We start from the raw sequence: 18,212 nt of genomic DNA on the forward strand, positions 1-18,212 counted from the left end.
GGGTGGCTTTGTGTGTGTGGCTCTGTGTGTGGGTGCAAATGCAATAGGTCTCGCATTTGAGAGTGATTAAGCTATTGACATTGTAAATAACAATGCAGTTTCTTTAAATGTTTTAAAAACAAAAACATAAACAAAAATAATGTCATGAGCAATGCCAATAGCTCTAACTTTAACAATGCCGAGACCATTGCATTGTAAATGCTTGTTTGTTAATGGCCTCTTTAAATTATCAGTACATTGGGGATTCATCTCAAACTCTGCTGAAAATTGGCAGTTAGCAGTACTTTAGCTTGATAGTGTTATGTCATCCATTTTTAGAGTTTAAAACCTACTGGCAGATAAATCATTGCCACTTAAGCACCAGTTTCTGATCCTTTCTTCACATAATATCAATATCAAAGGTTACTTTTAGCCCTGAATCAGTTCACTGGCGTGGTTTTGTTAAATGAAAGTTATCACTTTTAGTGTACCATGAACAAAATGTAATTGTAAATCAGGCCACTCTTAATATCTGTCCACATACACAGTGTTTTTTATTTCGCTTCACTGACAGTTCATAAGGGCTTAGTTTATTGATTAGTATGATATGAAACTAATTGCTTTAAAAATACTTACATTCTCAGGGATCGCTTTCAATGACTTCCTTTGAAGATCAATTTAAGAGTAAGCAAGAAGCAAATTATTTAACAAAACGAGATTGCACTTTCAATAGCTTTAAGGTGACTTTGCAGTCCTACAGCTGAGCATCTGGAGGAAACCTCTCCCGGTCTTACCAGCAATCCCAATTTTACTCTTTATCTTACGCTTTGCAATCACATCCCAAATATTAAGGTTACTTCTCCGTGTCCTTGATTTTCTGTTACTTTAAACATTATCTTACTAAAAAGTCTTGACACAACTTAGGGTAGGATAAGTGTCCTCTACATCAAAAAACACCCTATATTGTTAAACTTCCAAAATGACAGAAGTGTTGGGTTCAGGTCTCTGAATGTGACCAGGAGTTCTCTATATGCTGGGCTTACGATGTCCTTCTGGCTGTCAGCAATGACAGGCACTGGCGTAACGAAATTTCAAGGGGCCCCCCTGCAAAGTACGTGAAGGGCCCCCCTCCGAACTCGATCAGAACCTCTGCAGCTAGATTATTGTGCTGAGGGGGCCCCCTGGAGCTTGGGGGCCTCCCTGCACCGTGGGGCTGCAGGTTCCTGTGTTACGACACTGATGACAAGAATCTCTCTAGTAACATGATTTCTGTACATGCAACTCATGCAAATGTTTCCCTGAATAATGGCACGGAATGAAGGATTTTGATCAGGTTTGGGATCTTGATCAACTTAAAGAAGTCACATTTACTGCAGTCCAATGCACAGAGCTAAAGTTTTAATATGGATAGTCTTTGCTCACCTTTAGTAACTTGGACTGTGTGTTAATGCAATATCTAGTTCTAAATGTATATACTCTGCAAAATAACTGGAATGTATAAATCACTATCCTAACACGGTTTCTCGAATACGTAAAGCAAGGTGCCTGTCATGGATCATATGCCTAATACCCTTCACTATACCATAGCATATAATAAAACAGCATGCTAAATATTTTAGTACACTGGTGCGGCTGGATAATTTACTATTCTACTTAAGTCTTTGAAAATGTGGTGCAAGATGTTGTGTCACAGATCCTAAGGAAAGTACTTCTTATTATAATGTAATATATAACAAAACAGTACATGACGTTCTTAACACTGTGATGGCTTTTATATAGTGCCATTAAAATGTACTTTTCTTTTTTACTGTGTGGGGGTATGATTCCAACATGTTTGATACCAAACATGATCGGATTCGTTGCAGCCATTTTCGAGATGGTCATCGCGTAATTATGCAGCGCCCCTCTATTTAGTATATTGCTGCTTCAGTGACAACCTGGGAGAATGGACCCCGTAGGCTGCAGGGGTGTCCTGCTCATGCAGGGGCACTCTCTCACTTAGAACCAAGCACCCTGCCTCAGAATTGTAAAGGCCTGCTATATGGGTGACTTATAGGTTTAAAGTGCAGTGACCCTTAGATATAGTAAACCTATATCTTTAGTAAAATGTGCAGGCTGCAATGTCAGGCCTGTAGTTCCTTTGTGCATGGTCTCCCATAATGCATGCTTCAGCCCATGGGGGACCTCTGGGGTACCTATGCTCTGGGTACCTTAGTACCATATACAAGGGAATGATAAGGGTACCCCAGTATCCAATCTGGAGTGTACCTAAGTACTCAACACAACAATTTAGGGAGAAAGCAGATAGACTGTGGTCCTGATTAGCAGGATCCCAGTCAAAATAGAGCTTAGCACCAGGCAAAAAGTGGGGGTAACCACGCATAAAGATCCTACCTTCCTACAAGTGTTAACTGGAATTCCTTCAAATAAGGACTAAGCTTTCACCATGGCAGGACCTTTTTCACATCTGGACATTTTAAAAGAAAGTTCCAGATTAAGTTGCAGCAGTCTACAGCTAGCCACAGCATGCGTGGTCAGCTGTGGGATGATATAAGTCAACAATTTATATAGGTCCCAGTATTTCCATTTCCCCAGAAGCAGTAGCATTCTCTGAACAGACATCCTCCAGGAGATAAAGTTCTCACGGACGTGAAAGCCCACTGTTCCCGGAGGTTTGGAACTTGCTTTCTCAGTAATGGATTAACCTCTGTGAAGCGGAGATACAAGTTATAAGTAGTAACATCTCTTCTTAGAGTAGATGCCAGAGTTCCTGCCAGAATCAATCGAGCCTACCTTTGTTTTCCTCATTTGTTCCAAGCTGGTTCTGAAGGACAAATGAGTTTCAAGAAGAGGTTTTAGGTTTCAGTAAGTTTTACTGAGTTCAAACAGTGTATTCAGCAAAATTACCAGCAGCAAACACCAAAAAATAAACACCCCCAACTATAAGTATATGCACCATGTTTGTATTATGTATCACTCTTAACCACCCTATATACCCATAAGGGATGGAACAGTTGGGGGGGGTGGGTGATTAAAGTGGGAACAAGAGCAATATAATCACAACCTTCAATCCCAATAAAAACGACACAGTAATCAAAACCCTTCAGAAACCACATTAGGGCAAAAAAGTAAGAGTCACTTCTTTTTGCATAGTCGAGTGATCAGCCCCTGCAATAGCCTAACAAGCTGTCTGCACTAAAACACGGCACTGGCTACTCGTGCTCTTTATAACTTTCTTCCAAAAAGGAATCAACCTCTTTTACCTAGTTTAAAACATGATGTCATCCATCAACAGTCACTTTAAAACTTGTGTTGCCAAAAGGATGCGTCTTGTTCCAGTTAGTTAGTTTTATCTAATCTTGTTTGTAAGTGTGTAGTTTCTTGTGCCTGGTCTGGTAGAGAAACTCTAATTAGTGAACATTAGAATGTTCTTGCCATCAATGGTTGCAGTATGGCGATTACCTGCTTTCTTCAGGATTCATTCTCCTGGGCATTGTCAGTTCTGTGATGACGTACTCCCTGGCTCTTTGGTGTAATTCAAATCCTTTGTAGGGAGTCTATATGTCTTCTGTACTTTAATTTTAAGTGAGGCGTCAGCAGGGAAGATCTCTGTTTCTAAAAACCTCCCTATCACAGTGCCAAGTGTCTCATAGCGAAAGGGATACAACATTAGCAAAAGAATATGTTGTCAGCACATCGATTGTACTCCGGATATTTAATCTGATTTTTCACACACAAGAAAACTTGCAACACACATTCCTTAAAATTATACTGTCTTTCTGCGCTACCTTCTTCAAGCACTGAAACCTCATGTCTCATTATGTTCTCCTGTACCAATCCCTCTGTTTTGGCAACCACTTTTTCCATAGAAGGTATGGGGTCCTCAAAGGTTACTTTCTCTTTTATGTTGGTGGTGGTTGTTCAGAAATATGGTAGGTCCTCCAATACAAGGTTTTAAAAGACATAACAGAATGCTATTGGAAAGTAATCCTAGCACAATCCTTCCAGAATACCCACCGTCTCTTGTCCCATTTCCCCTTCATTGTAATGCAAATCTTGCCTTCGGGATTGTACTAGTAGGTACTACCTTTCACAGATTTCCATGCATTACCCTAATTCAACATTGATGATTTTAAACCACCCAGAAACATCTCTTCCAGCCACATCAATTGGCTTTCAGTTCTGCCCATTCCATTTTAAAGGCATTCAGATCCCACTTGTGGCTCCTCAGATTGGAGTCTGGGGCAGACCAACCACTGGAAAAGGCCCACATTATAATAGAGGCATTCATGTTTCCAAATGTCAGATTTGAAACCATTGGTCCTCCTCTGTGCTCTCCTAGGGCATGATATATGATCCCTTTAAAGATGTATAGAGATGGTGCCACATAGGACGAGAAGGTCATTACTGTACCCAGCAAAATGTAACATATGCACCTTAGCCACCTCAGTTGGTCTCAGGCTAGACAAACAAAACAGGCAGTACCCACTGATAGGTAAGGTCAGATGTGGCAGTCGCCTGTCAGTACTCGCGACATATGCTAGAAAGGGTCTGTGAAGGAGGTCAAAGAATGCTGTCCCAAGACGTGGACTCACCTCAACTTCTTAAATACTGTGGTGATGATCTTCTTGATAGAGTGGGGACATCATTCAGCTGCAGAACGTTAACTGGAACAGAATTCCCTCCTCCTCCTCATCATCATCAATCTCTCCTTCTTTCTATAGTTCTGCCTGGGCTTCTACTACTGGAGCTGTGCTCTCCTTCTCAAACCTCACTCACCCTCCTGCCGAGGATAATTTTCCTTGTAATTAACTGTCATTGATTATTTTATTCAAAATGGTATGTCAAAACAAACTTCAAGTAATTCAAGATCAAATGTCAATATAATGGACCAGTGGCAGTACACAGAAGATGACCTGGAGTGCCCCATATCAAAATTCATTTTTGGAAAGTCTTAGCCAAAGTTGCAATCCAAACTGCAAGCACAAGGAAAGCCAGTTTTTATTTCATCAGCTCTTTCTAAACACGAGCATCAAGCAAATTAAAAAACCATTGACTCTACTAATAGCACCATACAAGAGGGGGGTGAGATCAAAAGGTCTAGAAAAAAATTGACCAGGGTTTGGTAGAAGAGTATCATGATGGAGTAGAACCTCGTTTTATGTACTCTAAATCCAGCATGGTTCAGCTATCCTTACTAACTCTGTTCTCCTATTCATGTGCATGACACGCATCTCAGTGGTTACTGGCGGTGACACCAAAGGGTTTGAGAAGAATCGAAATGTCCGATTAACAGGGCACAGGGTAGTGACAGATTCAGTCAACCTCCCCCTGTACCAAAATCATCAATTTAGGATGCAGCCTAGTGGCAACACTAACACAAAATATGTCATTTTGTGAGAATTGAAATATCAGTGGCAGATATAGCTTTTTTCCTTTTTCTTTTTTTTTTTACAGGTTCCAGTTGTATGATGCAAAGCGAAAAACATTAAACTCAGTTCAGAGGCTTTTCAATATCATCCCCAAAAATTTCCCAGAGTTGGACAGGACTGGAAAGGTACTGTATTACAAAACACTTTCTATTTCATACAGTGAGTAGTGTGGCGATGACAAGTCGAATGTAGACACAGATGCATATCATGGAGACTTATAGTTGGTCATCTTCAGAGAGGATGTTTAGCTAATAATGTATGTGTATCTTTATTTGCCTTGTTTGATGCTGAACAAAGAAGACAAATGTGTTTGCTTCCCTGAGCCGTGGTTGCTTCATTCAAGAGACAGTCTTCCGTTGCGGTGACCTTCTTGATGTTCTTACCCTGCACTCATTGATATTCTGATTTCATTTAACCTGTAAAGTGAGTCTGTTTAACCAGTCAACACAAATGGGCTCAAAGAGAAGGGCTGGAACATAATCCCTTTAAAAACACACACATCGCATCTCAAACACGTAAGCCAAGTGTTGAGTGCATTTCCAGTGGTATTGCTCACCTTAAATTTTAGCCTTTTGAAACCCACCTGACACCTTTTTCAAATACCAATATCTCAAAGTATATTGAAGGTGTTACAACAAGCCACAACAGTAATGGTTTCGAAGTGAAGTACTTCAAAGTTTGCTGTAAATTCATTTATATGTAGCAAAAAGCAGAATTTCCAGTAGGAGCTAAAATGCGAAATGTAGCTTTTTTGCACCCTTTTTAAACTTTTCCCTGGACGGATCTACACAAAATGTGGCAGTGGGATCCTGGGCCCAGGGACTGGGTTTGCTCCCCCAAGGTCCATGAACCTAAGTCATTGCTCCACAAACCTATAACACAGGGGTCTTGGGAACTTGTCAGACATCCTGTGGGGTTTGTGGGTCCAGGGCCTGATCCCAGTGGAATGCCCTTCAAGGATACATGAGTTTGAGAGGGTCTACAGGACCCAAGACAGGGCCTGCTGACCCTTACAAAAGCAGTGTCTGGTCTTAGGCCCGGTGGCCATACTATGGCTCAAAGACTTGCACAGCAGGGCTGGCCGTGTGCAGCAGGCATTGTCCACAGCCGGTAGGTTGGGTGCATGGAACTGTTGCATGTGGCATATGAGTACTGTAAAACAACAAAGGTTAAAGTATTTCTTTGATACGCATTTGTTATAACAGATCAAAACCAACAACTATTTAAATACACAATGGTTTTTAGTTAGAACCACAATCCATAATTCTCATAACAGTCAGAAACCATAACTAACTGACCAAATGCAATGCATATAACCTCACCATTAATGAATCACATTCAATTACAAATGTTGTCAATCAATTTACAGATGAGATTACATATCACATTACCCTTACCACTTTGAAAGAGATGGCTATTAGTGTAGTATCATTATTTGGTTTCATTATGAGTTTCTGTTTAATAACATTTCACTTTTAGGTGTTGCTATTTATTTGCCCAACACTGTGAGGTCATAATCATTCTATTTGGTTTGCTAGTTATAGCTGTTGTGGTTTGTGAATCCAGTACAATAAAAAAACAAAGGCACACTACTGGATGAGGGACTTTTTTCTTCCATCATCCCTTGGATGAAATCTGGCTGTGGATTTGTGAATTCGCCATGCTCTGAGTGGCCTGCTGTCACAGAATTATTTCCATTGCGGCCACCATTACCCACACCCTGCTCTGAGTAGTATTGCACTTTTTTTTGCTTTTTAGCAATGGGCAGGTTGAGCCTATACCTGACCTCCAGGCCTACATGGGGGCCTACATGGAGTGACCTCAGCTGGAACTAAAATAAATGCTGAAAAAATTGATTTGCTGCAGCCCTACTTTCATTGCAGGATTCACAAATCCAGCACACAATAATAAAATCTTGAATAAAAAAAAAAAAAGAATTTATCTGCTCTTGGCCTATGACCGCAAAAGAGAGTTGGCCTCCAGTAGGGGTTGGACACTGTACTTGGTTGTAGACAGATTGGGCAATCGGCCGCGTCCTGCCAGTTGTGCACAGCACCTAGACACAAGCTAGGCCCTATGGCCAGTCCCCACTGCCTTTGGCCATGCACAGTTGGGATTGTTTGTTCTTAGGCCATGTCCTGCAGCCACGCACAGAGGGGAGTTGGCCAACTCTAGTAAGTTGAGCCTTAGGTCAGGCCCTGGTGTCAACCTCTGCTGAACACAACTAGAGGATTGGCCACACTCCATAGATTGTTTGCAGGGCCTCGCTTCAGGCTAAGCCTTGCATTCATAGTCATGTATTCCTTAGTATAAAGGGTAATCTGATATGTACCCTCATGTTTAAGATGATTTACAACACTTGTAATTGCATAAGTCACATCAAGGGTGATGTCATCAGCATTTTATTTGGTCTGTGTTATGGTTTGCATGTCTGTTTTGTTATTTATGGGCTCAGTCCTAATAATACCTTGCAAAATTCAGTGGTTTTCTGCTTTCAACTCGCAACCATAATTGCAGTATAAATATGTTTTTAAAGTCTATATGTAAAATGATGAAATTGGATTCATATAGTGCATCATGCACCTGCCGAGGAGATGAAGGGACATATTTACAAAGAAGTGACAAAGTGCGGTGTTAGCCTTCTTGGCTTATCGCTGTGCTCTGCCACTTGTGAAACACAGGGCTGCTCCATATTTACAATACGGTGCAGCCCTGCATTTCCTCCTGCACTGGGCTTATTTCAGCTGTTTAGCGCCAACGCAGACACCCTTGCACCATAGTGCAAGGGTGTCTGCATTGGGGGGGACTGATGGTTTATGTGCAGGAAGGCGTCCCTTCCCTCACATAAATAATCTTAAATGGCAATTTGTAACTTCTATATGTGCTGCTTTTTGCAGCACACATATAAGTTGTAAATCTTCCTTTATTAAAACGATTGTTTACGTGCAGGAACGGACGCCTTGTAAATAAGGGGAAGCCCGTATCGCCACAGGAACGTCTTTAAAAGTGACGTTCCTGTGGCAATAGGGGCTTATACATATGCTCCAAAATGCATTAGCCGCCATAAGTTGTGCCATTGTGAGAGAGCTTGATTGGAGTAGTGCAGTGTGGCATATGTGGAAGCGTTTTATTATCATACATATGTGATTAGATTGGAGCCTAATTATATTCAACGTTAAAATGATCTATGTTGTGACAGAAAAGTCCCTTGCATAGTAATGGACATGCACCTCTGAGTGCCCCAGCAATATCTGGACCCTTTGTACCGATTTCTTCGTCACGGGCTCTGGTTCCTAACTAATAGTGGTACATTCAGGACAGTAATGGTTGTTCTGTGTCCTCATAGTGTTTAAGTCACACAAAATTTGAACGTTTGATATGTACATTTAGAAAATAATTCATTTTGATGCTATCGAGGTGATGGTCCCTTTAGATTCAGTGATACCTAATTTAAAAGTCAGTTACAATTTGTGATCACTCTTGGATCTTCTTCCACTCAGTTGGGAATTCGGGTCTCACAATTACACGAACAATTGTATCCTCAGACCCCTCCTGTATGTTGTGTCAGGCATTTCAACATGTTGCACTTTGATTTTCACCTCACAAACAGCGGTGCCTACATTTGTAATTTCTGTGGTTCGGTACACATAAACTTTAATACAGATTCACGCAATGCGTATTTCATTAACAATGCCTTTCTTATACCTTTCTAATATGAGCAGGATTTGCATTTGCTGGGCACCCTCTACGTCCTCTTCCAGAAGTTTATTGAATTTGATCAGCGATTTCGAAACACATTGTGGGCAGAGGTAGACCTGGCAGAAAGCAATAAAGAGGTACGGATAATTGACCTGTATTTCCATATTCAGCCAGATAAATTGGGTTGATGCATTACTGGAAAAATATATCTAAGATCAATGAAAACCATTGTACTGTAAATATTTAATAAGAGAGATGGGTTTGTGCATCAAAGGACGGAAATGCCTATAAAGGGGAAGGATTATTTAGAAGTGGTATTGATGTCAGAGCAGGCTGTCTTCCTCCAGACACATATTCCATTGTTTATGCTCAACCATTCACCTGAAGTTAATATTCTAAGTCGTAAATCAGCCGCAGGTGTGGCAGCTGTATTGGAGAAACTCTGCGCCGGTGCACAAAAGTATAGTGCAAATCCATATGCATCGTTTTTTGGGGCTTCTGTAATAGGAGATGGAGCTAACCGTATCTGTGCATGGGCAACATAGCACAAACTAATTTCACGGTATTTTTTGTGAATGTAGGTTCAAATGTGACTTATAGAGCTGTGCTGGGTTGCAAAGTTATTTAATTCCATTTTGTGTTACACGACTAGCAAAAACAGTACAACTCCGTTTGCTCATTTTTTAAAGTGTTCTTCAGTACTATGGATTCTTTGTTAAAGGCTTCGTGATATATGCACATAATGTGTAAGGAAAACATATGTTGTATATGTTAAGTAATGGCTCCTTCTGGTACAAATGCCTTCTGTAATGTGGAATGCAACAACATTTTATAATTCCATTCAATATAGCTCCAAAAGCAAAAAAAAGGGCAGCTCTGTGTGCTCAGTTTTTTTTCACCATCGCGAGGTTTCTGTAATGTGGTCCCTAGTGGTATTTGCAGTAGTGTGTTGTCGTAGGCCTGTCGAAGATCACTAGTCCAAACTAATGCATTTTTGGGAATACCCATTTGAAAATTCTACGTTAAAAATACCTGAGACCACAACAGTCCCACACCCTCAAGATTGGCGCTGACCCAACCCTCCTCTCGTTTTTAGGCATTTCGCAAAAAAATGTCTACAATCATGTAGTGACCTAGGGTCAGGGGCACTAGGACCCTGCACTCAGACTCAGGGGAGAGGACAGAGACCGGACACCACTTCCGGTCAGGGAGTGGGATGGGCACTTTACTGGACGAGGGCAGAGGGAATGGACGTGCATGTGGGCACAAGGAGCTAAGCAATAAAGAATATCAGAATTACTTATCGGTCTCAGCGTGGGTCATTTAGCTGGACACGACAACTGGCGACGAGCAGGTGGGATCCAGAGCCACCACAAGAAGTCATCTCGCCACCACGTCAACGCGGAAACAGGAGCCCACCCTGGTCCGCCGACCGACGAGACGACGTCGGGAGCAGAGGAAAAGACGAAACCCAGGAGCCTACCCTGGTCTGTCGGACCCCAAAGAGGAGAAGACGCGAAATCGGGAGCCCACCCCGATCGCAAAAGAAACGGAGCCAGGAGCCCACCCTGGTCCGTGTGCATGGCATCCACGGCGACATCAGGAGCCCACCCCGGCCGCACCAAGGAGAGTGAGGTGAGGGAAGTGCGAAATAAGCCCCCGATCGTGGAAAAGCCGCCCGCCGACTAAATGAAAGCCTGACCTTCCCGTGTTGAGATTCAACTCAAAATCTCGCGAGAACTCAGCGGCCATTTTGAAGTCAGGCGGGACAGCCAATGAAGAGCTGAGGAAGGCCCGGCAGCCATTTTGAAGTCAGGCAATGCAATAACTAGCAAATCTTGCCCATAGAAACACCGGCGGCCATCTTCGAGTCAAGCTGAACAGCGAATGAGAGGCTAGAGAGGGCCAGGCGGCCATTTTGAAGACAGGCATCAACAAAAAGCAAGAAGAAAAGGTGAAAGTAAAGGAACAAAAGGAAATTACAGCATGAATAAAGGAAAGATACGCAGCGCTACAAAAGGAAGACAAAGGAAAGAGAGAACAATGGCAAATGAATGCAACAAACCCAGCGGCCAGGCAATATTTTGCAGACCACTACCATTCAGCATATCGGAACCCCAGACAGGCATCAGGTGGGAACGCTGGATTCAGCAAGTCGAGCAATACATGCGCGCCACCGAGGTCACAAAGGCCAAACACGTTGACCTCTTCTTGAACCTCGCAGGAGATGAAGTAGAAGACCTGCTCACAACATTCCCCAGCGACAAAACAGCGACGTACAAAAGACTGATCCAGTGTCTCACTGAAAAGTTTGACCTAAAAAGACACATCGACTTCGAGAGATACACATTCAACACTGCGTGTGAAAGAGCCTAGGAGTCCCTAGATGACTTTGCGACAAGACTGCGCAAGCTAGTTGCGAGTTTGACAAGTTCGACAACGAACAAGCGATACGACCACGCATCATCGAAGGCTGCCAGTCTGTGGAGTTCCGTGCACGTATTTTAAAGGAACCAATGACGCTGGAGAAAATACTGACAATGGCCCGAGCAGAAGCAAGAGCAATGACACACGCCAAAGAAATGGAGCAGGGCAAGGATAGAAGGGCAGAACAAGTGAATCGTGTAATGGGAAGCAGCAAGAAACACGACAGCGCACCGCCACCGCCAACGAAAAGACATGAAAGAACGTGCTACCAATGCGGCCTTGACTTCCCACATGTCGGTGCATGCCCGGCAATGGGCCAGAAATGCAGAAAGTGCAACAGAGACAATCACTTTGCTAGTGCCTACATGAGTAGACAGTTTAGAAATGAGCGAGGAAGAATGGCAAGATCGCGAGCAGCAGCAAGCAGGCATGCCAGGCACATAGAGACGGCAAATCGCAGCTCATCAGGTGAATCAGGAGGTACAGTCGCGTTGGAAAAGGCAGAACGGCTGTATGTGATGGCAGAAGCACCCAAAGACGAATGAAGGCCAGAGCACATCAACGCTGTGGAGAAGTAAAAAATAAAGAAAACGGCAACCGTAGAGATTGGGGATGCTACAGCACACGCTTCGTGCTAGATAGTGGGGCAACATCATGTGCACATCGGAATACGAGAAGATGAAGATAAGACCGCCACTATCACCATCAACTGTCGATGTGTTCACCTGGGGCTCAAAAGAAACCGGTGGCGAACTTGGGGAAGTTCACAGAAACACTAATGTGCAAGGACCGACATACAGAGAAGAGATACATGTGCTACGGGGAGACATCCCAGCACCATGCCTACTAAGCAATGTCACAGCGCAGGTAATGGGCCTCCTGGCCATGACATACCACATGTCAGAGAAATGGAACATTCTACAAGAACACCTGGCCATACTACGAGGCCTAGGGAGACTAAGAGGTAAGCAAATAACATTGCACATCAACGAGGCAGTCAAACCTGTGGCGCAGTGTCACCGACAAGTGCCTATACACCTACAACCTCCGGTTGAAGAGGAAATACAGAGCCTGTTGGCACAAGACATAATTGAGCCTGCAGAGGGGCCGACTCCCTGGGTGTCTCCCATAGTGACGGTGCCAAAAAAGAACACCTCAAAGATCCGCATCTGTGTGGACATGAGGATACCAAACACCGCCATTGAAAGAGAACGACACCCTGGACCCCACTTAAATGACATGATAAGCTGTCTCACTGGAGCATGCCCATTCTCGAAGCTGGACCTGTGCAAAGGGGAACCATCAACTGGAGCTCGACGAGCAATCGAGATACATCATCACGTTCTCCATGCACATGGGCCTGTTCCGCTACAAGCGACTGAGTTTCGGCATCTCATCAGCTGCGGAGATATTTCATGAAACAATAAGGCAGGTGATCAGGCCGGTAAAGAACAGTCTAAACTACAGCGACGACATCCTGGTGTTTGGTCGGTCTGATGAAGCACATGACCAGGCACTACGTGAAGTATGCCTCCAGCTGGAACAAGCAGGACTAACGTTAAACGCTGACAAATGCAAGCTGGGAAGAAGTGAACGGGTGTTCTTTGGGCATATCTTCTCTAAGAAAGGAATGAGACCAGACCCCAGCAAGGTAGAAACATTGAAAAAGGCAAATCCTCCAATAGATGTTGCAGAAGTGAGGTCGTTTCTTGGTCTTGCAAGTTACTGTGCCCGCTACATAAAAGACTTTGCCACGGTGAGTACACTTCTGCAGGACCTAACAAAGCAGGGCCAGAAGTTTGTCTGGTCACAAGAGTGTGGCTGGGAGTTTGAAGCCATCAGACAGGTCGTGATGGCTGTAGACCACCTCGCCTACTTTGATCCGCTACTATGTACCGAACTGACTGTAGATGCCAGCCCGGTAGGACTGGGGGCAATATTAGCACAACATCTGGCAGGGAGAGACTCGCCAAGAAAAATAGTTGCATACGCAAGTAAAAGTCTGTCTGATGTTGAAAGAGCATACTCCCAACCTGAAAAGGAGAGCTTAGCAGTGGTCTGGGCGTGCAAGCACTATCACATGTTCATCTACGGACAACCATTCACCATCGTCACTGACCATCAGGCCCTGGTGACAATATATGGCAATCCAAATGCAAAGATGCCGCCTCGCATTGAGCACTAGGGAATAAGACTGATGGACTACGGTTTCAAGATAGTACACAATCCAGGCAAAGAGCACGACCCGGCTGACTACACCCCTTACCACAGGCATCAGAGAAGACCTCAATGGCAGAAGAATATCTCAACTTCGTGCTAAAACAGAACATGCCAGCAACGATAACAGCGGCTGAAAAAGAAGAGGAGACAGAAAAGGACAACACAATGCTAGAAGTGAAAGCAACAACAAGACAGCAAAGATGGAGACACATCAACAACAACTGCGCACTGGGGGACGGAGTCAACAAGGAGGAAAGGATAGCATTCAAAAAGATACACGACGAGCTATCAGAGACTGAAAATGGCATACTAATGCGAGGAACAAGGATGGGCTGTCAATTTGGCACATGAAGCACACAGAGGCATAGTAGCGACAAAGAAGATGCTACGGGAGAAGATATGGTTCCCTGGCCTAGACAAAATGGTGGAAGACACCATCATGAGCTGTCACATCTGCCAAACAACAGGCCAACCGGCGAAGCTGGAACCACTACAAATGTCTGAACTTCCAAAGGCAGTATGGACAACGTTGGCGGCAGACTTCTATGGGCCACTAGACACGGGCAACTACTTGCACGTGATCATTGCCGAATACTCGAGGTTTCCCATAGTACGCCACATCTCCTTGACATCAGCAACCGCTACACTACTGGTACTAGATGACATATTTGCAGCCTGGGGATCACCAGAGACAATAAAGACAGAAAACGGTCCTCCATTCACAGGGGAGGAGTTAAAAAAATTCATGAACTACTTAGGCGTTCACCACAGGGAGATAACGCCTCTTTGGCCACAAGTGAATGAATGAATGAATGAATAAATGAATGAATGAAACATTTATAAAGCGCGTGCTCACCCGAAGGCATCCCAGCGCTGATAGAGAGGTTCATGGGTAACATAAAGAAAGCTGTTCAAAGAGCAAAGGTGGCACAGATTTCCATAGGACAGGCGCTCTGTCAAGTGCTGCGAGAATACAGAAACACCCCCCACAGCTCCACAGGGAGGTGTCCAGCTGAGTTAGTGCTAGGAAGGGCCAGCAGAACACGGCTACCACAATTAGAAGCAAAGAGGCTGTCAGAACTCAGCAGCATTGCTGTCAGGGACCAGGAGGCAAAAGAGAAAATGAAGACGTACGCGGATGCCAGGCTACACGCCACCACTGTGCACCTCAGGCAGGGAGACCAAGTGTTAGTGCACCAGCGGCAACGGATAAAGTCTGACAGTCCATCCTCGAAGGACCAGCTAATAGTAACGGAGGTCAAGGGGCCAATGATCACGGCGGAGGCAGGCCCCTACCGAATAACAAGAAACAGCTCTCACTTCAAAGGAGTGAAGACCATCAATGAAAATGGAGAGGACGCTGTGGCTGAGGTCACAGGACCACAGGAGAGAAACAGAGCAACAGACAAGGAAGGCAGATGGACGGACAAGAGTGAAGGACAAGAAGAGGAATCACAAAAAGAAGAGGAAGATACTTGTCCAAATAAAGTGAGCAAAAAGACAAAAAGACTGATTGAAGAAATGTAGAGATGGGGATGACCACACGTCTCTCCATCATTTCCATTCTCCATATCTCTCTCTCTCTCTCTCTCTCTCTCTCTCTCTCTCTCCCTCTATTTATCTTTCTCTTTTTCCCCTATCGTTTCGACGCAATACATAAAGAACTATCTCTCTCTGTCTTCACATTCTTTCGTGACAAAGGGGGAGATGTAGTGACCTAGGGTCAGGGGCACTAGGACCCTGCACTTGGACTCAGGGGAGGGGACAGAGACCGACACCACTTCCGGTCAGGGAGTGGGGCGGGCACTTGACTGGACGAGAGCAGAGGGAATGAACGTGCATGTGGGCACAAGGAACTAAGCAATAAAGAATATCAGAATTACTTACCGGTCTCAGCGTGGATCATATCGCTGGACACGACAAATCACATCACTGCCAGTTCTTTACCCTAGACATCTCTTCCCCTCTTTCTTTCTTCTGTCACTTTCTCTGGGGCACTCTTATGTCCCTCACTTCCCCTCCCCATTCTTCATCCCCCACCCCCTCCCGGTGTTTACCTCAATTAATATCTCTGAATCTACAAAAGAATGTAGATCTGTAACCGGCTGATTATATTCAGTTTCACTCTTGAATGTACTCATGTACCACAATTATTTTCCTCACTGTGATTGACCAGTACCCCACCCTTTCACCTCCCCCTTTTCTTTTTTTATCCCCTAAAACTACAAAAATATTTACAAATAAAAAGAATGGTAAGACATAGAGTACATGTTGTAGACTTCTCCCATTTCCCGCCCTGGAGATTGTGATATTCAAATGTTTTTTGTTGTAGTTCACTTTGCTCTGAAAACAACCACTAAGACTCGTACCAGTAGTCTCAAACTCAAGTATTGAACTGTTTCAAAATTAAGCTTTGTTTTAAATGTCAAAGCCCCAACCTCCATTTGCTGACTCCAGAGTTACATGTTACCTTTCTGATTTTACATTTTCTCTTGAAGCAGCAGCTAAGCTTGGGTTGGCACCAGCAGACCACTTCATCTTTCAGTATGAGAAGAGCACCATGTAGCACGGTAGCACATTAGAGCTACCCAAACCTTTGCCACATCTCCCCACTAAACCATGAGGATTGGGGTACAACAGTCAAATGGGACCTCACTCCCTAGTCTCAGTAAAATGTCTTAAAAAACGTCTTAAGTAGTCAAAGCTCAGTATTATACACAATTCAGTGCTGTGCCATTTTCTCAAAAAGTCACATTTTGGTGACTCCAAAATGCATTGCAAGAAAAACTGGCAATATTTTACTGAATAAATTGGTATGAACATGCTGAAAGACACAGCAGAAGAGCTTTCCACAGCCTTGAATAACCAAGCAGTATAAAGTATCTACAGTAGAATCACTTCTCCTCTTATTTTCTGCCAAATATAGACAACACCATCAGCTAATCAAGGCAAAAGATATTAGGAACAGTTGAGATGAAGAATAAGTGAAGTTGGATAACTCCTGCACATTATATAAGCAATCCAGCAGTACCAAACAAATTCTACATCCTCAATCTGCTGGGAGATGAATATTGAGGGCCTGATTCAAGAAGGCAAACCTACACTTTTGTGTAAAAGTACTGTTTTTTGCTTTAAAAATTGCAAGTTTAATTTTACTAATAGTTTAGTACTGCAGAGACTCAACAGTTGGAGTGAGAATTCTGTACATAAAAAAATAGGTCACACATATCTTTTTATGTGCGGAGTCTCCACCATGATTGCAAAGTCTGCAAAGTAATACAATTACTATTAGTAAAATCAAGCTTATAGTTTGTGAATACCAAACAAATAGTAAACTTACATCAAAGTGTAAGTTTACCTTTGTGAATCAGACCCTGAGTGGACAAAAATTGCTCAAAGGGATTACAGAAAGCTATAAGCTATCCTTCTACATCTGGACAGTTAGGAAGAAGGGGCAGTTGGCCCTCTTTCCACCAACCTGGTAATTTCTACCTGGTTCATCAGTGGTAGACAGAAAGCAGCTATGTTGTGCTCTTCTGGGTAGAGACGGGCTCAAAGGCTTTCCCTTTTGTGGTGGATGTGGTATCCTGGGCTGAACTGTGGAGAATTGCTAATGCATCAGTGCATACGTTGCCTAAGATTGGGCTTGTAAAAGTTGCATTGATTCCTAAATGGTGTAAGGCCTCTCTTCTCCAGCTGTGTGAAAGTGGCCTATTGAGTAATGGGTCCTACATCTAGTCCATAATGGTAAACAAGTTGCAGTGAGGGTAACATTTGCTCTCATTTGGAAGCAAGCCAAATCTGACAAAAATATATAGACGCAATGTGGTTACCAAACCAACAGTGCAATAAAAACGTATAATTATAAATGTTCACAGCTAATTTATGTGAAAAGATCATAATTTAGTTTGCAAAATTAGACATATTCAAGAAAAATGTATAATAGGTTCCAAAGGTATAGGTAAAGAAAACACAGTACGAATAGACATTAACTGGTAAAAACACATTGCATTAAAAATTAACGGAAAGCCCAAATTAATGGAAAACATCACATGAAAAAAATATAAACAACAATTGAGAGAAATCTAAAACAAATTAACATATTTCACCAAAGTAAGTGGTAAAAATGTGACATCAATAATCAAAGAGAACCAACCAGTAATTTCACCCCAAAACATTATACTAACCACATTAGCCTAAAAATCACGAGATACTCACCTAGAAAATAGTAAAGATTAGCACCAGTGAAAACTAATGGCAAAAGCACTGCCTTAAAAATCAGTGGTCAGTACAACAATAAAAAATGTTCCCTAAGGAAAACAATCCCAAAAATAGTACGTTAAAAATTAGAAGGAAAAGAAAAAAATTGAAAAAAAGAAAAAATTAAAAATAGTATGTTTATAAAGCTAACCATTACCTTGGCATACACTCTAGACAATTTTCAAACACTTGCGT

The 18,212-nt window shown here is 43.0% G+C and overlaps 1 protein-coding gene across 1 annotated transcript in view; it reads left to right on the forward strand.

Annotated features, from left to right (window-relative positions):
• The window catches only part of LOC146817397 (dynein axonemal heavy chain 5-like), a 1,608,734-nt gene that overhangs the window by 577,783 nt on the left and 1,012,739 nt on the right, over nucleotides 1–18,212 (forward strand). Inside the window, exons 31-32 of the mRNA XM_085609634.1 lie at nucleotides 5,437–5,536; nucleotides 9,134–9,247. Coding sequence (XP_085465760.1) covers nucleotides 5,437–5,536; nucleotides 9,134–9,247 — 214 coding nt within the window. The remainder of the gene's footprint in view (nucleotides 1–5,436; nucleotides 5,537–9,133; nucleotides 9,248–18,212) is intronic.

The sequence above is a fragment of the Triturus cristatus genome, chromosome 6 (genome assembly GCF_964204655.1).
Source record: "Triturus cristatus chromosome 6, aTriCri1.1, whole genome shotgun sequence".
Classification (NCBI taxonomy): Eukaryota; Metazoa; Chordata; class Amphibia; order Caudata; family Salamandridae; genus Triturus; species Triturus cristatus.